This window comes from Saimiri boliviensis, chromosome 4, assembly GCF_048565385.1.
Source record: "Saimiri boliviensis isolate mSaiBol1 chromosome 4, mSaiBol1.pri, whole genome shotgun sequence".
NCBI lineage: Eukaryota > Metazoa > Chordata > Mammalia > Primates > Cebidae > Saimiri > Saimiri boliviensis.
In genome coordinates this window covers 132,596,914-132,616,312 of record NC_133452.1, presented here as the reverse complement: position 1 = coordinate 132,616,312, position 19,399 = coordinate 132,596,914, and the positions used below count along the sequence as shown (strand labels likewise).

Here is a 19,399-nt window from a genome sequence, read left to right as displayed (position 1 = left end):
AGTAGAGAGAGTAAAAGAAAAACTGGCCAGGCACAGTGGCTCGCACCTGTGGTTTCTGCCCTTTGAGAGGCTGAGGCAGGTGAATCACTTGAGACCAGTTTGGGCAACATGGTGAGGCCCCATCTCTACGAAAGATACAAAAATTATCTGAGCATTCTGGTGCACACCTGTAGTCCCATCTTCTCAGGGGGATGAGGTAGAAGGATCAACTGAGCCAGCAGTTCAAGGCCGCAATGAGTCATGATTGTGTCAATGCACTCCAGCCTGGGTGACAGAAGAGACCCTGTCTCAAAAAAGAATCTGAAAATAATAGAACCACTTTCCTGCCCTAGTGCATCTGCACTGAAGGTTCCTGCCTGAAAAGAGCTTTCCCAGTCATCCTTGGGGACAGCTCCTCACATCCCTCAATTCTTCACTCAAAGGTCACATTTGCAAGGAGGCTCATGCTGACCACCCAGCACAGCAGCCACTCCCTGTCCCCACAGCCCACACTCTGATCACCTGCCTACTGCATTTGCCACCTTCTCACTCAAGCATTTTCTGTTCTTACTCTGCTTGTACTGTATCTATCATCTGCCCACAGAGGGGTCCATTCTTTTGGCTTCCCTGGACCACATGGGAAGAATTGTCTTGAGCCACACATAAAATACACTAATGACAGCTGATGAGCAGAAAATAATCAAAGAAAGAAAAAAAAGTACATGAATAATTTTTATGATATCTGCCACCACAGATAAGCAAAAACGTCTTCATATTCAACGGTGTCCTGGGCCACATGCAGCCTGCAAGCTGTAGGTTGGACAAGCTTCCATCTTGGATGTATACACCAGAAGGTTGGAAACTTTTCTATTTTTACTTTAATGATGTTTTCTAAATGCAAAAACAATCACATACCTAGCAAACAATAAATGTCAGTTGAATGAATGATCACTGTAGGGCACCTCCCTATTCTAAAGGCAATATCTTTATTAATGTAGCCTCAGGCCAAATGCTGTTTTGTGGCAGCTACAGAACAACGTCATCTCACACTGACATCAGTGCTGCCAGAGCTTTTCTCCCCAGGGCTGCGTGTGTCCCCTCCCTCCCTCCCTCCTCCTTCCTCCCACACCAACCCTCCTGCACGCTGCAGCACACAACCATGTTTTTCTCTTCAGGAAAGATAACCCTAGGCTTATGGCTCCAATTTTCCAACCACATATGAATATAAGTTAGACTGCTTTATAAATCCATGAGTTTGGATTGGAGGCAGCACTAGGATTACTACAGCTCAGGCAGGAAGAAGAGTAGGAGAGAGAGCAGAAGCAGTTCCAACAAAGTTACCTACGATGAGAAACTACGGGCGCCCTCCTCTCTGCAAGTATCAGAATCTGCTTTATGAAGGTTTGGAAAAATACGGAAAATACAGTCCTGGAAGAGACCTGGAAGGAGGGCGAGAGGAAAAGGGGACTGAAAATGTGTCTCATGATACCACAAGGACTTTTATGTATAGAGACCACCACAGGTGACATCCAAGTCCCTGTGACCACAGGTTGTGGTGGGACAAGAAAGGGTCTACTGAAGGGCTAAGGACAATGGAGCAGCAAAGATGACACAGCCAAGCAGTGACCACATAAATCGCACAGTGGCCTGAGCACCCACTGGGCACAGCCTCATCTACTCCCTCCCCTGCAACAAATCAGCACTAGAAACACGTGGACTGTGGAAGGTTCTCAGGTCTTTCGCTTATTTTGTTTCTCAAATTTCAGGAATCTTCTCTTTTAATTAACCCATCAATCTCTCACAGAAATAATTTGAAGAAGTAAATTATATTCACATTCTAATTTTAATAGGAAAGTAAGAAGTTACAGCTCAGTGCACCATGAAGTTGAGACAGAGATGGAGCCGACCCAGCCCCAGGTCTCTGGAACAGGAAAGGTGACCGGGAAGGAACGCAGGTCAGTGTGGGGAAGGGGTTATGGTGGACACGGGGCTGGGCTGGTCTCCCCACCTCCTCACATTATGCCTGTAGGGACACAGACACATTCAGATGCCTTTGCAGTAAGAGAAGTCAAGGTTCTTGAAGTCCTAAATGGATAGTGTGGATAAATCTTGCCTCAGTCCCACACAAGGCAGCTGTCTCACACTATAAAAAAATTTTTTTAACAAATTTGTTTCAGTCACACTTGAAACAACCCATCACCAGCTCAATACATCCAAGTCAAAGAAACCCCATAACACAACTGTGTTCACTGTTCCCCCCAACAACCCACACACATCAGCCCCCTCTCCTCCCAGGATCTCACCTTTACAAGCTGTGAGAGATGCATCAGAGTGCTGGGAACTGCCTGGGGTAGAACAAAAACAGAACCTCGTCAGAGCCTACAGGAAATGCTGCTAGAGGAGGAATTGCGGGCTGGGTGAGCTCCCCCATGGGCTCCCGACCACAATATCCCAATGATCTCATTGATCAGCCTCCTTCATACTTACTTGCAGCCTGAGAGTAGCTTCCTCCTTTTTTATTTGTAGGAAGAAAATATCTTCTTCCTACAGATAAAAAAGGCTCAGAAAGGTGGCAGGTCCATGAGGTCCTAGAGAAATCTCCTAGTCTTGGAACCCAGAGAAGTTTCCAGAAATGTGTGACTAAAGACTCAGGGAAGGATCAGGAAAAACAAGGAAAGCAGCTGTGGGTCCTGGACCAACTGCCCTCCTAAGGACTGTCCTCAGCAGGGAAGTTCACTTGTGAACTGTGACTGCTGGGATCAGGTCCCCATCACCACAGTCATCAAGGTGATACATCTGTCCTTCATTGTCACAGGTGCTTTACACAAGAGTAAGTGCTGGCACACAGGGCCCAGGCTGGGTCGGCTCATGTGTGTGGATGATGCTTCCCAGTAACCAGGCAGGACACACTTCTACCTGGGGCTTGGAACCCTCAGTGGGACAAGAAATCTCAGACCCCACTCCTCACGCCTTCCTCACCTGCGCTCTTCCTCCTCCACATCACAGCAGCGACCACAGCTCCAGTGACTACAGCTCCAAAGACAGCCAGGACAGTAATGATGTCCATGATGGAGATGGTGGGCTGGGAAGGCGGCTCTGGGAAAAGAGGAGAAGGTGAGGGGCCCTGATCCCAGGTCCCAGCCCAACCCTGCTAAAAGTCTCCAGAGGGGCTCCTGGTTTCCCTAAAAGACATGACACTCCTATCTCCCTCCTTACCCCATCTCAGGGTGAAGGGCTCAGGCAGCCCCTCATGCTGTACATGGCATGTGTATCTCTGCTCCTCTCCAGAAGGCACCACCACAGCTGCCCACTTCTGGAAGGTTCCATTCCCTGTGGGCCTGGTCTCTACCAGCTCCATGTCCTGGGTCTGGTCCTCCCCATCCCGCTGCCAGGTCAGTGTGATCTCCGCAGGGTAGAAACCCAGGGCCCAGCACCTCAGGGTGGCCTCATGGTCAGAGATGGGGTGGTGGGTCATATGTGTCTTGGGGGGCTCTGTAGGGAAGAGTCAGAAAATTCAGACACTTTGCATCTCTCATGGGACACCCCAACAGCTCCCATGTAACCATCCTGAGAATGGACAGGACACCTGGAGTAAGGAAGGGAGCACAGAACAGAGACACCTGCCTGGACACAGGCACCTGAGATAATGTCCTGTTCCTTGGAAAGTTCTAGTCTCAGGGGGGATCCGGGACTTCTGGTCCTGATCTGAGTGGAAGCCAAAAAACTCAGAGGAGCTAGAGTCAGACACCCCCCGCCCCGCTCCACACCACACACATTGAGTGTGAGGCAGAGGACAAGGCAGGAGAAGAAAATCCTGGTGCCCAACGCTGCTGTGGGGTCACGGGGAACCCCTGATCAGTATTCCAGGGATTGACTTCCCCTCCTTTCCGTCAGAGACTGCAAGCCTTAATTGTATCGAAGAACAGGGCAGGCCCTCAGGTACTCTCTGGTACAGGATCTGGAAACCCAGAAGGATTCCTCTCCCTCAGGACCGGAGGGAGGGCGATATTCTAGTGTTGGTCCCATTTTCCTCCCCTCCTTCTGCACGGCCAGCCTGGGAGGTCTACAGGCGATCAGAGAGGTTCCCGCTGGCCCCTGGTACCTGGGCTCTCCAGCGTCTCCTTTCCTTTCTCCACGTATCTGCGAAGCCACTCCAGGCACTCGCGCTCCAGGTAGGCTCTCACTTGCTCCGCCACATTGTCTGCCTCCCACTTGCGCTTGGTGATCTCAGCCGCCACGTGCCCGGTCGTCCACGAGCGCAGGTCCTCGTTCAGGGCGATGTAGTCCTTGCCGTCGTAGGCTTGCTGTTCATACCCGCGGAGGAGGCGATCATCAGGCCCCAGGTCGCAGCCAAACATCCTCTGGATGGTGTGGGACCCTGGCCCCGGCCCCGCGGTCAGCCCCGCCCACCGAGCCCCGCCCCCGCCCCACCCGAGGGATTTTTGCCTCAACTGAAAATGAAACCAGGTAAAGGTGCCCAAGTTTCTCCCGGGCCGAGGGTCTGGGCGGGTCCCGCAGAATCGGGGTGGATCTTGGACCCGGAGACTCAGGGCGACCCAGGCCGTCAGCAGGGAACCCGGAGAGGTCGTCACCTGCGCCCCGGGCCGGGGTCACTCACCCGCCTCACTCTGGTTGTAGTATCCGAGCGCGATCCGCAGGTTCACTCGGTTAATCTGTGCGGTGTCCCTGACTCTCCGTGTCTGCTCCTCCCAATACTCCGGCCCCTCCTGCTCCACCCACGCCGCCCGAGGCTCCATCCTCTGACTCGCGGCGTCGCTGTCGAACCGCACGAACTGCGTGTCGTCCACGTAGCCCACGGCGATGAAGCGGGGCTCCCCGCGGCCGGGCCGGGACACGGAGGTGGTGAAATACCTCAGGGAGTGGGAGCCTGGGGGCGAGGAGGCGCTGAGACCCGCCGACCCTCCTCCCGGCGCCGCTCCCCGGGTCCTGCGCCCCCCCTGGGCGGGCCCCTCGCTCCTCCCCGCAGAGACCGTTTCCCTCCCGACCCCGCACTCACCCGCCCGGGTCTGGGTCAGGGCCAGGGCCCCCGAGAGCAGCAGGAGGAGGGTTCGGGGCGCCATGACCGCCATCCTCGGCGTCTGGGGAGACTCTTGAGTCCGGGTGGGTGACTGGGGACTTTAGAACCGGGACCGCGGCGACGCTGATTGGCTTCTCTAGAAACCCGGCACCCAATGGGAGTGGGAACTGGGTCCGCGTCGTGAGTATCCAGGAAAGAGGACCCGACACAGGTTGGGAGAGGAAGAGAAACTGCGGAGACGGGGAATCCCCAACGCTGAGCCTCCCAATCCACACACCGCCTTCCGGACCTGAGACCCTGAGAGCCATGCCTGGGGCCCTGGGACTTCGCCCTGACCCCGCTCCTCCTGTGCCAAGCGCTCTGTCTCAATGTCTCCCTGAGTCTTGGCCCAGGAGCTGCTGAGAAACCAGAGAGAAACCCTCAGCATGGGCCCCGTCCCTCTCCCTTCACTTTTCATCCCTGCGTCCCGGTCCCTGAACTGGACTCCCTGCCTCCCACTCCTTTCCTGTCCCCCTGGACTCTTCTAGAAGAAAACTCACTCCAGGAAGCTTAGTGCCAGAGTGTGCTCACCCTCGGAATGGAGGAGCAGAGACAGGACTTTTTGTTTTGTTGTTGTTGTTGTTGTTGTTGAAATCTAGAAAAAATTTTGCCTGAGAGCATGAGATAGCATAGGGACCTGTTTGCTTTCTGTTTATTAACTACAGTGGGCAGCAGAATCTTGATAACTCCTGAATAATCGGGAACCTAATTGTTAAAAAATGTGACTTTGGCCCCTTCATATGTAAATGTGTCTGAAAGCATTACAACAGGACTTAAAAATCTCCCGTTTCACTTTCCCAATGTATCTGTGACTCCCGCTTGTTGTATTTTGAATTTACCCTCACTCCACAGCCCTGAGGTCCAGAACATCTCCTCAATACAAAGCAGCACACTGTGTTACTGCATGTTGCAACCAGGAGCCAGTACAGACTTCATTCACCTCACAGTCTCAAGTGTTCAAGGCAGTAACCATGCCCCTCACCAGTGCTCATGCACTGCCTGTTTTTAGGAAGTGTCCACATCTAAGTGGTGTGTTTATTTTATAGGAACACTCAGTATTTTTTAGAGCTAATTAACATAAAAACAATTCGTTTTTAGGCAGACCTACGTGAGGTATTAAAGGCCAACTGCGTAGAACACCCTGACAGGCTCTGTAGTTGGATGTATTAAAAATCTATAAACCTAGGAATTCTGCTGCTTTCAAATTCTTTCCTCTGCTCCTTCTCCTCACCTCCTGCTTCTCCAGCCCTTTCTTCTGTCCCTCTCATCCCTAAGGCCCTCCTCTCCCTTTATTCTACACCACCCTGTCACTCCTGAATAGTGGTTTTGGCACTGTCCTGTTACCTGCTACATGACTGTTCTTTCCACAGTGGTCCTGCTACTGATACTCAGAATGTGTCATTTCTCCCCTTAAAACAATCCAGTGGCTCCACCTCAATCTTGTGAACCTTCTAGAATGTCAGGCACATGAATATATGAGGGCATACCTGGTTCAGTGTAGGCACTAAATTATTTTTTTTGACTGAGTGATTGAAATATAAGTGTATTAAAATTGACCACAGAAAATTACAGAATGTTAAAACGCCGAGAAAATTAAAACAGATTTTATTTTATGTAACTAGTGTGGATATCAATTCATCAATTTATTTCATGAGTCTGTTGAACCTATGTGTGAATTTTATAAGACTGGGTAACAAATTATCACAAACGTTGGCTTTAAACAACACCCATTTATTGTTGCTTTATTTATTTTTAGAGACAGAGTCTCCCTCTGTCATCCAGGGTGAAGTGCAGTCGCATGATCATGGCTCACTGCAGCCTCAAACTCCTGGGTTCAAGGGACCCTACTGCCTCAGTCTTCAGAGCAGCTATGATTGCAGCCACCATGCCCAGCTAATTAAAAAAATAAATGTAGAGACAAGTGTCTCACTACATTATCCTGGCTGGTCTCAAACTCTTGGCTGCAAGTCATTCTCCTCTGTCAGCTCCTCAAATGTTAGGATCACAGGCGTGCACTACCACTCCTGGCCAAGCAATACCCATTGAGCTGTTTATAGTTCCTTAGTCAGAAGTCTGGGCAAAGATGTGGATGGAATCTCTGTTCTGGACTTTCCAAAGCTGTGTTTTCATTTTGAATCCTCCTTCAAGTTTTTACAGAGGTGGCAGAATGCAGTTTCTGGCAGCTGTAAGACTGAGGTCCCTGTTCCTTTCTGGCTGTCAAGGTAGAGAACAGGGAGGGCTGTGTTCAATTTCTGGTGCCCACCAGTGTTCTTGCCTACACTCTCCCTTCATTTTCAAAGCCCACAGTGGAGGAAACCCCTCAGGCTGAATCCCTCTCACACTTCGAATCTCTATGCTAAGGAAGAACCCAGTCCTTTCAAGGGCTCAACTGATTAGGACTGTCCAAGCAGGATAAACTCAGCCTAAAGTGAACTAATTGAGGCCCTTAATTATATCTGTTGAATCCCTTCACAGCAGCACCTACATTAGAGTTAGTTGAATAACTAGGGGAAGGTGAATGACCAGGAGGTGGTTGTCGGGGCCATCATAGAATCAGCCTAGCAAGGATTGGATCTTCCTTTTGTGTTTAATTGAGACACAGTTAGAAATTGAAGTTAAAGTAGAGTGATCATTGTGAACGTTAATAAAATGCATCCTCTTCAGCCATGGAAATTCTCCTTACCTTTTACAAGTAAGTTACATGTTTAATATCTTATAGCTAATTTAGGTCTGGTGTAATGGCTCACGCCTGCAATCCTAGCACTGTGGAAAGCAGAGGAAGGCAGATTTTTTTGACTCCAGAAATTCAAGATCAGCCTGGGAAACATTGTTAAACCCACATCACTATAAGAAAAATTAGAAAATTAGCCAGGCGTGGTGGTTCATGCCTGTAGTCCTAGACACTCAGGAGGCTGAGGTCACAGGATCCCTTGAGCCCAGGAGGTCGACACTGCAGTGCATGGTGATGATGCCACCGCACTCCAGCCTGGGTGACAGAGTGAGACCTTGTCTCAAAAATAATAATGATGATGATAAATTTAGAGCAAATGGAAATTAATGTATAATAATACATACTTTCTTGGGAAAATTAGTTATTTACTATTGTATAACGAATTGTATAAAACTTAGCAGCTCAAAACAACAAATGCTCATCATCTCCCACAGTTTCCAATGCTAAGCAATGTAGGAGAGGTTTCCCTGAGTGCTTCTGGCTCAGTTCCTCTCACAAGGTTGTAGTCTAGTTGTCAGCCGAGGGCTGCATCATCTGAGCGTTTCCCTGGGGCTGAGGATTCACGTGAAACATGGCTCAGTCACATGGCTGTTGGAAAAGGCCTAGTTTCTTGTTGTCTGGTCTCAGAAGACCTCAGTTCTTAGCTACTTGGACCTTCCTGCAGGGCAGCTTATAGTACAGCAGCTGGCTTACCCCAGAGCTCATGATCCCAGAGACAGAGAGAGAGAAAGTAGAAGCCACAGTGAGTTTTATGTTCTACATCCAGAGTCACAAAGTGTTATCTCATCTGCGCTATCTGTTGGAAGTTGTATTACCTGGTTCTCACACTGCTATAATGAAATACCTAAGACTGGTTTATTTATAAAGGAAAGAGGTTTAATTGACTCACAGTTCTGCATGGCTGAGAAGGCTGCCCCAGGAAACTTACAACCATGGCAGAAGTGGAGGTAAACACATTTTTCACGTGGTGGTAGGAAAGAGAAATGCAGATTGAAGGGGGAACCCCTTATAAAACCATGAGATCTCATGAGAATTCACTCACTATCATTAGAACAGCATCGGGGCAGGGTGTGGTGGCTCATGCCTATAATCCCAGCAGTTTGGGAGGCTGAGGTGGGCAGATCATGAAGTCAGGAGTTCGAGACCAGCCCAACCAAACATGGTGAAACCCTGTCTCTACTAAAAATACAAAGATTAGCCAGGCATGGTGCCACACTCCTGTAATCCCAGGTACTCTGGAGGCTGAGATAGGAGAATTGCTTGAACCCAGGAGGCGGAGGCTGTGGTGAGCCAAGATTGTGCCGTTGCACTCCAGCCTGGGCATGAGAGGGAAGCTCCATCTTAAAAGTAAATAAAAGAACAGCATGTGGGAACCATCCCAATAATCCAGTCACCTCCTTTGTGGACCCTTCCTCAATATGGAAGGATTATAATTCACACAAAAATTTAAGATGAAATTTAGGTAGGAACATAGAGCCAGGCCATATCGGAAGTGCATTGCTAAGTCCAAGCCACGCTCAAGAGAGGGAAGTAAGCTGCACCTCTGGAAGGGAGCGGTATTAAAGCATTTGCATATATGTTGAAAGCAAAATTAAAAGTATTCTCTCAGGATTTTGTAAATCAAAATCTTCTTTCATCTAATTATTTTTCTTTAACATGGTTTAAACTCTTTCGATTCAATTTTAAATAATGTTTTAACCTTGTCTTTTAATTTTATTTCATTTTAAGTTTAGGGTACACGTGCAGGATGTGTAGGTTTGTTCATAGGTAAACATGTACCATGGTGGTTTGCTGCACCTATCAACCCATCACCTAGGTATGAAGCCTGGCATGCATTAGGTATTTTTCCTAATGCTCCCCCCACTACCACCCTCCCACAACAGGCCCCAGTGTGTGTTGTTCCTCTCCCTGTGTCCCTGTGTTCTCATTGCTCAGCTGTCATTTGTACATGAGAACATGCAGTGTATGGTTTTCTGTTCCTGTGTTAGTTTGCTAAGGATAATGGTTTCCAGCTTCATCCATATCCTTGTAAAGGACTTGATCTCATTCCTTTTCATGGCTGCATAACATTCCATGGTGTAGATGTATCATATTTTATTTATCCTGTCCATCGTTGATGGACCTTTGGGTTGATTCCATGGCTTTGCTATTGTGAATAGTGCTGCAGTGAACACACACATGCATCTGTCTTTATAATAGAATGATTTCTATTCCTTTGGGTATATACCCTGTAATGGGATTGCTAGGTCAAATGGTGTTTCTGATTCTAAATCTTTGAGGAATCGCACACCGTCTTCCACAATGGTTGAGCCAATTTACATTTCTACCAACAGTGTAAAAGCATTCCTATTTCTCTGCAACTTTGGCAGCAACTGTTGTTTCTTGACTTTTTAGTAATTGCCATTCTGACTGGCATGAGATGATATCTCATTGTGGTTTTGATTTGCATTTAATGATCAGTGATGTTCAGCTTTTAAAAATATGTTTGTTGGCTGCATGTATGTCTTCTTTTGAGAAGTGTCTGTTCATGTCCTTTGTCCAAAGATATATTGAAAATTTTTTCTCCCGTTCTATAGGATGTCTGTTCACACTGAAGATAGTTTCTCTTGCTGTGCAGAAGCTCTTTTGTTTAATGAGATCCTATTTGTCAATTTTAGCTTTTGTGGCAGTTGCTTTTGGCAATTTCATCATAACATCTTTGCCTATGCCTATGCCTTGAATGTTATTGCCTAGATTTTCTTCCAGGGTTTTTATAGTTTTGAGTTTTATATTTAAGCCTTTAATCCATCTTGACTTACTTTTTGTGTAAGGTGTAAGGAAGGGACCCAGTTTCAATTTTCTGAATATGGCCAGCCACTTCCCTAACAGCATGTATTAAATAGAGAATCCTTTCCCCACTGCTTATTTTTGTCAGTTTGTTGAAAATCAAATGGTTGTAGATGTGCGGTCTTACTTCTGAGTTCTCTATTTTGTTCCATTGGTCTATGTGCCTGTTTTTGTACTATTACTATGTAGTTTTGGTTACTGTAGCCTTGCAGTATAGTTTTAAGTCAGGTAGCCTGATGCTTCCAACTTTGTTCTTTTTGCTTAAAATTCTCCTGGCTATACAAGCTCTTTTTTGGATCCATATGAATTTTAAAATAGTTTTTTTCTAATTATGTGATAAGCTTCTCTTTTTAAATTAATGATCAAAAGTTTAAGACATCACAGAGCCTTGGGTGCTGAGGAAAAATCCGTTTGAGACAGAGAAAGGAGATTCAACAATATCTCTGAGTTTTTCTTGCAAATTGTAGGTCTGACTGTGCCTTGGATTTCATGGTGATCCTCATAAAATGCACATACACCTCTGGAGGGCCTTCCAGAATTAGTAAACCTGAAGTAGCCGGAAGGAAGAACAATTAACCCCCGTGGTACCTAACTAACCTTTGACATTCTTCTATAGTTTCTTATTCCTGCCTGAATTGACAAGGCCATTGGAATTTGTAACTAACCTTGTCCCAATCTCCTGACTCCACACCCTACAACCCCCTCCCAGCTTGCAAAAAACCACCGTAAAGTAACTTCTGTAACTTTCCACTGCCCACTCCAAATGTATAAAACCAACTTCTATCCCACAGCCCTTTGCTGATGCCCTTTTCAGCCTCAGTTCACCGGCACGCATGTGAATAAACACAAAGCTCACACAAAGCCTATTTGAGGGGGTGGTCTCTTCATTCAAAGCATGCGTTTTAACACAAATACCTTTAATAACAACAATGTTCTCTTCAATGAGTTAACACAGTTGAGAACATGGAGTAACTAGATCAAATAGTTCCAAGACTTCAGTGCCATAAAAATAATGCCTTGAAAATAAGTCTGTTTTGTCTAAGATGTCTCAAATTTAGTGGAGGTGTGTCCCAGGTGCCAATTTTCTTGTTGAAATGTCGTCTTCATAAAACATTTGCCTACACTAAAAAACAAAACAAACAAACAAAACAACAACAGCAACAAACGCTGCTCTATCTGCTGTCTGTGGAAGAGTGCTTTTTTGTTTCTTTACTTCTCTTGTAAACTTACTTTCACTTAGAAAAACATTGCCAAATTGCCTAATCAGATTGCTTTTCATTTACAAAATGTGAATCTCATACTTCAGTCAACACATCTAGCTTAGCATGGTGCCAATAACTTTGGTTTGATGGAGTAACCAGAAATTGTTAGTTCAAATTGAGAAACAAGTTTTTTCAAAAACTGGCTCTTCAGTGGGCATTCTATAATAAACATCTTTTGTTCTGGTATTGAATGAGATGTGATAGAAGTGATTTGCACACCACTAGGATTCTAAATAGCACTGCTATTATTTGCATCTGAAGTGTTTTTTCTTTTAATTTTTTGCAATCCTCTTTTGTTTTCCATTCATATTTGCTATTCCATCACTGATTATTCATTTCCACTATTTTGTGGTTTCATTTATTTTGATCAATGATGTGCATTTCCAAGTCTGTAAAAGTTTAATTCAGTTGTATGTATGATAAAATATAACATCAAATCCTTTGCAAAGCTGAATTACCTTGCACATCAGATTGAACATTATATACTTGAAAATCTAGGAAGATGCCAGTGATTCAAGGATCAAATGACCTATTTCTAGCCAAGGCCATTTTCATGGCGTCCTGGTCCTCTCTGTCACATGGCTCCTTCCAATTCTCTGTGGTTTTCTTCCCATGTAAGTAATTCTTCTTAAGGATTCTTGCAGTGAACTTTGGTATTCTTTTCTCTTTCCCTTCTACAAAAACCAGGTATATGTTAATTTGAAAAACTCTGTTTAAAGCATTTTAATCAAGTAACTATCAAGGTGTCCAGCACTGTTGTAAAACACAGAACCTGTAAAGCTACCCTGGGCTGCTGCCCATTCCCATCTCCCAGAAGGAGACTCCATCCTGAGTCTTGTGATTATTATTCCTTTGCATTTCTTTAAAATTTTTGCTATATATATATATATATATATATATATATATATATATATAGCCAAACTAACTAATATTTGGGTTTGATATATTGGGTTTGATATATTGCTGGCTTTTATTCTTCCTGTACAGCAAATAAATCATACATTTATTTTCCCATGGTGCACACTGTGTACTGGAGTTATCTGTAGTGTGGGAGGGAAAGAAGGAGGAAGGGAGGAAGGAGTGCAAGAAGAAAAGAAGGAAGGGGAAAAGGGAGGAAAGGGCAGAAAAGGGAGTGATAAAAAGAGAGGGTGAAAGTTTGAATGAAAATAGAAAAGAAAGAGGGAGGGAGAGACAGAAGGAAGGAAAAAGGAAAGGAACAACGGAGAGAAGAAACTAAAATAAAGAAAAGAATAGGCTTTGAGAAACTAGAAACCCCAGGCATTGCTAATAGTATAAAAATGGGGGGAAATAAAACAGATGTGGATAACCTCTAGAGAATAATGAAAATGTAAGAGGGCTTCATTAGTTGTCCTTTGCTGTGTAACAGACTATCCCCAAATTTCACGACTTAAATCAACAAACATCACCTAACTCAAAAGCATAATACAAATGCCAGCAAAATGGAGCCACTGCAGGTAGAAGAAATTGAATAAACAAGAGGATTTTACAAATTGTAGTAAGAGGTCACTGGTGCACAGATGAAAATGATTTTGTCATCCAAATTCTCCAAAAAGCAAGTGCTGCTGTTGGATTATAGTTACAGCATTTTATTAGGGGACACACCTGTCAGATGACACAGTGAGAATGGTAGGTTACTCTGGGAAAGGACACAGATGAAGATGTAAGTGATGGACAGAAGCAGAGAAGGTTCCTTGGACCTGTCCTAGACCACAGACAATCTAAGGGGAGTTGAGCAAGGCCATGGAGGAGTCCTGGAGCCACAGCTGGCCATCAGAGGAATCCCCTGTCTCCCGGGTGGTGGGAGCCAGCCCCAACTCTATACGTGGGTGCCTTGAGTCCTGGTGGTGACCAGGGAGTGAGAAATGAAATAAAATGAAGACAACAATGAAATTTCACAGTATGGTTCCAGGGAACCAACACACTGTAGCACAGGGGTGACCACGTTGGCATTCAGCTCTGGGCTCCACACTGTTTTATTAGGTGCATTATCTTGTTAATCTTCCCAGCTGTGGGGAGAGGGGATGAAAAGGAAGATGGCCAGGGGGAGAGCCTGAGTCTGTAGCATTCAATAGCAAATGTGTTTCTTCTAAGAAATGCTAACTTAGGACACTGAGTTTTATCACCCATTGTTTATCAAGGTGCATCTGTAAAGAGGCACAGTGGATAAGGCTCCATAAGGTCTGACCACATACAATGCATCAAGGGGCTTTTATCTCCCCAGCAATGTGGACACAGAGCAATTAGAATTACTCCATATTCTGAGAACACAGGCAGAGCCTGTGGCGTTCTGGTTATATCTGTCCCGGACAAGCTTCCATCTGCAAAGACCCTCTCAAGTCTTGTGAGTCTACATTCCTTCCCAGAGCTCCTGCACAAGCCCTCTTTACGAGACCCTCATGCAGACCCTATGTTGGGAAGCGGTCCTGGGACCAAAGCCGTCTTTGCTGCCTTGCAACCACACAGCAGCGTTCCGCGTTTTTAAAGCACTCTCAGATGGTCTTTACTACAGGCCTGCTGTTACCACTCAATTTCTCTTTTTACAGACCTTAAACAATTTTTATTTTACTGCACCATAGTTTAGAGTTTTCTTAATTCAGTATTTGATCTGTGGCACAAATCTCAGTGTATAACAAATAAAAGCAAGCTTGTAATCATTTAACTAGAAGTAGCACTGGTCTGCCCCTGGCCATCCTGGCCCACACCAGGTATGTCCTGCCTTAGTGTCACTGGTGTGACCCATCACTGGTTGGGAGCAGCCCATGGGAAGCAGGGTCCTCAGCAGCAATGCTACAGAGGATGTCAGAGCACAGGAGCAGGGCGTTGGGAGATTACCCAGGAGTGTGACTCAAACCTTCTGCCCTGACAAGTGTTTGCCTTTAGAAATCAAATTGTTTCAGGCTGAATTGCTGGATGATTCTGCTCACACTTACAGTGGGGCATGGGGACCAGAAGACCCCCAGGTGATCTCTGGTTTCTACACACACTTCCGCCCTCACTGTGTGAAAGGAGCCATGCCTCCTCCTGGGGATGAGGGTCTATTACCTGGGCCTGGAGGGGAGGAGACTCCTCTTCTCACCAGCTGGTCTCTGGGCACACACTGTCTAACCTTCTCTGGTGACAAAACCATAATGTGTAGTTCAGTGGGCTGTCTTTTGTCTCCTTTGAAGGGTACCCTCCTGTGGAAACCAGGACCTCCCACCCTGCACAGCCCAGTGTTGGGAGATAAAACGTGCAAAATACCCCAGTGGGTGGATAAAATGTAGCAGGAGTGGCCACGAGAAACAGCTCTGGAACACCAAAGGTGGAAGGAAAGGGTTTATTATTATGACTGGGAGCCAAGTGATAATTTGCCTAAACTCAACTTGTCTAACAGAGGAAGCTTCTGCCTTTATATAGGCTTATACTTTAGATATTACACGTGGAAGAATCTTAGGTATACAGCCTTAGAAATTACATGTGCAGATTTACAGCTTTAGGACTCACATGTGAAAAGTTTTCGGGTTTGATCTTGTTTTAAGTAAAAACAATGCCTTCCGGAGAGTTTCCCCAAGACCAAGACTGCCACCTACAGGAAGGTGAATCTGGAGGCACCAGTCGGTCAGCCTTTTTTCCACTGAAATGCAGGGTGGTAGTCAAAGGGGAAGTTGATCCCAGATGCCTGGAGCTCTGGAACACCAAATGGGGAAGGAAATGGTTTATTATTATGGCCGGGAGCCGAGCGATAATATATCTAAACTCAGCTCCTGGCTGTAATAATAAACTCTTTCCTTCCCCGTTTGGTGTTCGGGAGCTCTGTTTCTCACGGATGTTCCTGCTACACTAAGAGATTGGACATGGAGCCATACCTGCTTCCACCTTTTGATTTCTGGACCCACATGTTCTTCCTGTTGAGAACACAGCACTGTAGAGACGTCTCTGATTCAAACAATGCACCAAGTCCTGAAAGATGGCACCCACCCCTCAGAGTGCTTCCTCCAGGCTGGCACTGTAGAAGACCTGTCCAGCATTCCTTGTAGCTGGCAACCCCTGGGTGGTGCAGATTGTGATAGGATTAGTGGAACCCACAACCATGGAAACGCTGAAACTTTCCCTGTCAAGCTGGTCTTTCTGGCAGACAATGAGCTGGGAACACCACCCAGCCTGCAAATCAGGAATGTAACAGCACCCAGAGAGTGGTGCTGACTGAGTGTCTGAGAGCAGGACAGGAAACCTCCCCATGGAATAGGGGCCTAACCCTGTGAAGATGAACCTGTGGCCTTTCCAGGATGGAAGTGTCTAAATGGAGTCACCTTGTTACTTAGAGGCTAGTCACCTAAAGAAATAGTGCCCCACTAGAGCACATCATGGGCCTCAAATGCTGATGAGTTGGACATTCAGAGGTGGTAGCAGCTGGGTCTGCCTTGGTAGGGGGAAGTCAGTGCTTCTGTCCCATATGTAGCTCCATGCCTGCCACTGTGCTTGCTCCATTCATGAGTCCATCCTACCAGGCCTGGGCTGACCCACGGTGAGGGCCGGCTAACTTCCATTGTCTGTTTGGTTGTTCGGTGCCACTTCAGACTTGGGTGTTTTCTGAAGGTGTCAACATGGGATTCAACTCAACCCAGGTGGGCCATTTTCACCTCATGATGGATGCTGTTGGGCCTGTGAATCTTTGACTTTGTGAGTCACACAGGCACTTGGAAGCACATAGTCCCTTGGTGTTTTGTGGTCAAGCAGTCTATAAAATTAGGACCAGTAATATTAAAAATTACTTCTAACAGGGGACTGTGTCTCTGCTGTGGATGACGTGATCTTACTGCAGAATCCCAGGCCCTCCCTGGCTCAGCTCCATTCTGAGTTTTTCCCCACCACTGGCACCACCAGCACCAGGGAGTCTGAGGGATGGTGGCTGCTTGCACCACGACCTGGATCTGCTGCAGGGTCCTTTCCTGTGTAGGCCCCACTTGAAGCTGGCCTCCTCCTAAGTCACCTAGAGTTTGGGCCAGAGCAACATACCTAGATGTGGAATGTGGTGTCAGAACTCAGAGGCTCTTCAGGTAGTGTGCTTCCTTCCTTCTGGTGAGGATGCAAGATAAGACAGTTTGTATTTTACCTCAGAGGGGATGCACCTGAGTTCCCTTAAACACTTTGCACTTGTTCACTCATAAAACAAGTGGGGCCACTTGTTCCGTGGCCACTCCTGAAGCTCTGTAAGGTTTATCTTCACCTTCTGGAGGCATGTGTTTTGCCAAGGACTCCGGTGCACTTTCTGACTGCTGCTCATCCACTCCAATCAACATGAAGTTGTCAATGAAATGAGCTGATTCAATATCCTATAGGACATCCAGTACATCTAGTACAGTCTGAAGACTACACTATAGAGGGGAGGGGAGGTACAATAGCCGTGAGGTAAACTATAAATACATGTGTTGTGGATCCCACATGAATGTGAATCACTCCATAACCACTGTCTAATTGGAGAGGAAAGAATGCACTCACCAAATCCACAGCTGCACGCTGTGTGCCCAAGGCTTTATTAGTCCACTCTACCAGTGATATCAGACAACATAAACGCTGCAATTATAACTCCTGCTTGGCCAGACCTGGAGTAATCTCATTCTTTAGGACTCATCAGGCTTCCCCAGGGACAGGTGGGTGGATTACGTAGAGACAACAGACAGCCCCAGCACCACGCCGCATCCTTTAGGTCTCTAATGGTGGTGTGACCCCCACAATACTTTCACTGTCTTCTACAAGAAGACCCATAGTGGAACACACTATGATTTTTGATTTTCCCAGGATGGGGGCAGACTCAGAGGTTTCCCTTTAGCTTTAAGCACAATAAGAAACCTTATGACACAGACTAGAGAGTTGTTTGGGGGTGACTCCACTTAGCAGGGCATCAGTGTCAGTTATGCATTCAGGAAAATGGGAGATAACCCAGGCTCGCTCTGTGGATCCAGTGGTCTCATGTGGGCCAAAATGTGTCCAGGTTTACTCCTTGACCTCCGTAAGCCCCACTGAGATGGGGGCATGATAGTGCTGTGGGCATCTGGGCATCAGCGTCAGCTCACACCCAGTGTCAGTCATCCCCCTAGTTCTGCCTGTTTCCTTTCCCCAGTGTAGTCTCCTGAGTAAATGACTATAGGTTTCTTTGCCAAAGGCCTGAGGGAATTTTCCCAGCTTATACCTCAACAGGGTTGCAGGGTGTTCCTCCTGGGATATGGACTCCTCCTCTGTCACTGATATCTGAATCTGAATCATGGCTGAGGTCTAGACACTGAGGATGGGATCAGAAATTCATATTGCATCAAACACCTTCCCCCTCCTGACCCTCAATTCTTGCTTTCCTATCATAGACATCAAGCTGTGCCCTTGCTGGCTGCCTGTCCTAACCCTGGGACGCCACCCTCTATTAACCTTCCACACGTTCCCTGCAGCTTGAGTCCTCTTGGCTGCTGCTCAGAGGTTGCCATAGTCATGGTGTCCTCTGGCTTTTGCAGCTCACTGCCACTACTTGGTCGTTGTCTTTTCAGGGTCACATTCTCCTCAGGGATATAAATAAATGCAATTCTGGAACCATATTTACTACCATCACCCACAGCCTGCCAAGGACAACACCCTGACACTTGTTAGTGATGCAGGTCCCTCTCACCAACACGTTCCTGAGGCTCTGGCAAAAGGTGTGCCCTCTGGGCTCTCTTGTGGAGCATGGTTCTGGGGCACCTTCACCATGCCCACTTCCTCCAGCCTCGTTATTCCATCCTCTACAGGTTCCAGAGCAACTAAGACATGTCTACTTTGTTGAGAGTTGGGCATCATTTGTTCTAGTCTGTATGGATTCACACTGACAGTGGATTTACCCCCACTTATCAAAGTCCTGGGGTGCTGGATAAACCCACATCCTGTGAAAGTGCCTCTAATCCAAAGGATTCTTGTTCATCCAGCCTGAAATTATGGTTCCTTAATCAAATGCCCTCAAATTCCAATCCCAGAAGTGCTCCTCGGGCTCCTACAAGGAAGTGCAGGGAGTTCCTGCAAAGCTCCTGAGTGGGATTCCCGCTGCATCATGGGGGTGAGGCTTCTGCAGCGTCTTCCAGCACAGGAAGTGGGAACCACTACTAGAGAAGGGCGAGCCTTCTCTGCATGCCCAGAGGATCCTGGAGGACACCCATCGGATAACCCTGTTCCAGTTTGTGGAATCTCGGGTTTCCCCACCAGGGCCCTGACTTTGCTGTTAACAGGGCTGCCTTGGCTGAGTGTCAAACATCTCTGGAGCACTGTGGCCCTCAAAATGATGTTTTCAACTATAATTCCATGTTATCTGTCCTTTCACTACAGGAGATAAAGGTCTCTCCATGAGACACTGCAGAGGCTGTCACATGTAGCCTGTGATGATAGTTAACAATCTGCAGATTCTCATGATCCTTTTATAGGGCATCAATACAGCCGAGCAGTAACCAGCCAACTCCACTGTCTTTGTAGGTTTTCCCCAACCCCTTCATTACTGTGCAGGACATTCTA

At 46.7% G+C, this 19,399-nt stretch overlaps 1 protein-coding gene across 2 annotated transcripts in view; it reads right to left on the bottom strand.

Moving 5' to 3' along the window:
- Positions 1-1,803: 1,803 nt before the first annotated feature.
- Positions 1,804-19,399, bottom strand: part of LOC101040877 (class I histocompatibility antigen, B alpha chain-like) — a 361,503-nt gene continuing 343,907 nt past the window's right edge. For both annotated transcript variants that reach the window (XM_074398292.1, XM_074398293.1), the window contains exon 8: positions 1,804-2,122. In XM_074398292.1, the coding sequence (XP_074254393.1) occupies positions 2,118-2,122 (5 nt within the window). In that variant the 3' untranslated portion in view covers positions 1,804-2,117. The remainder of the gene's footprint in view (positions 2,123-19,399) is intronic.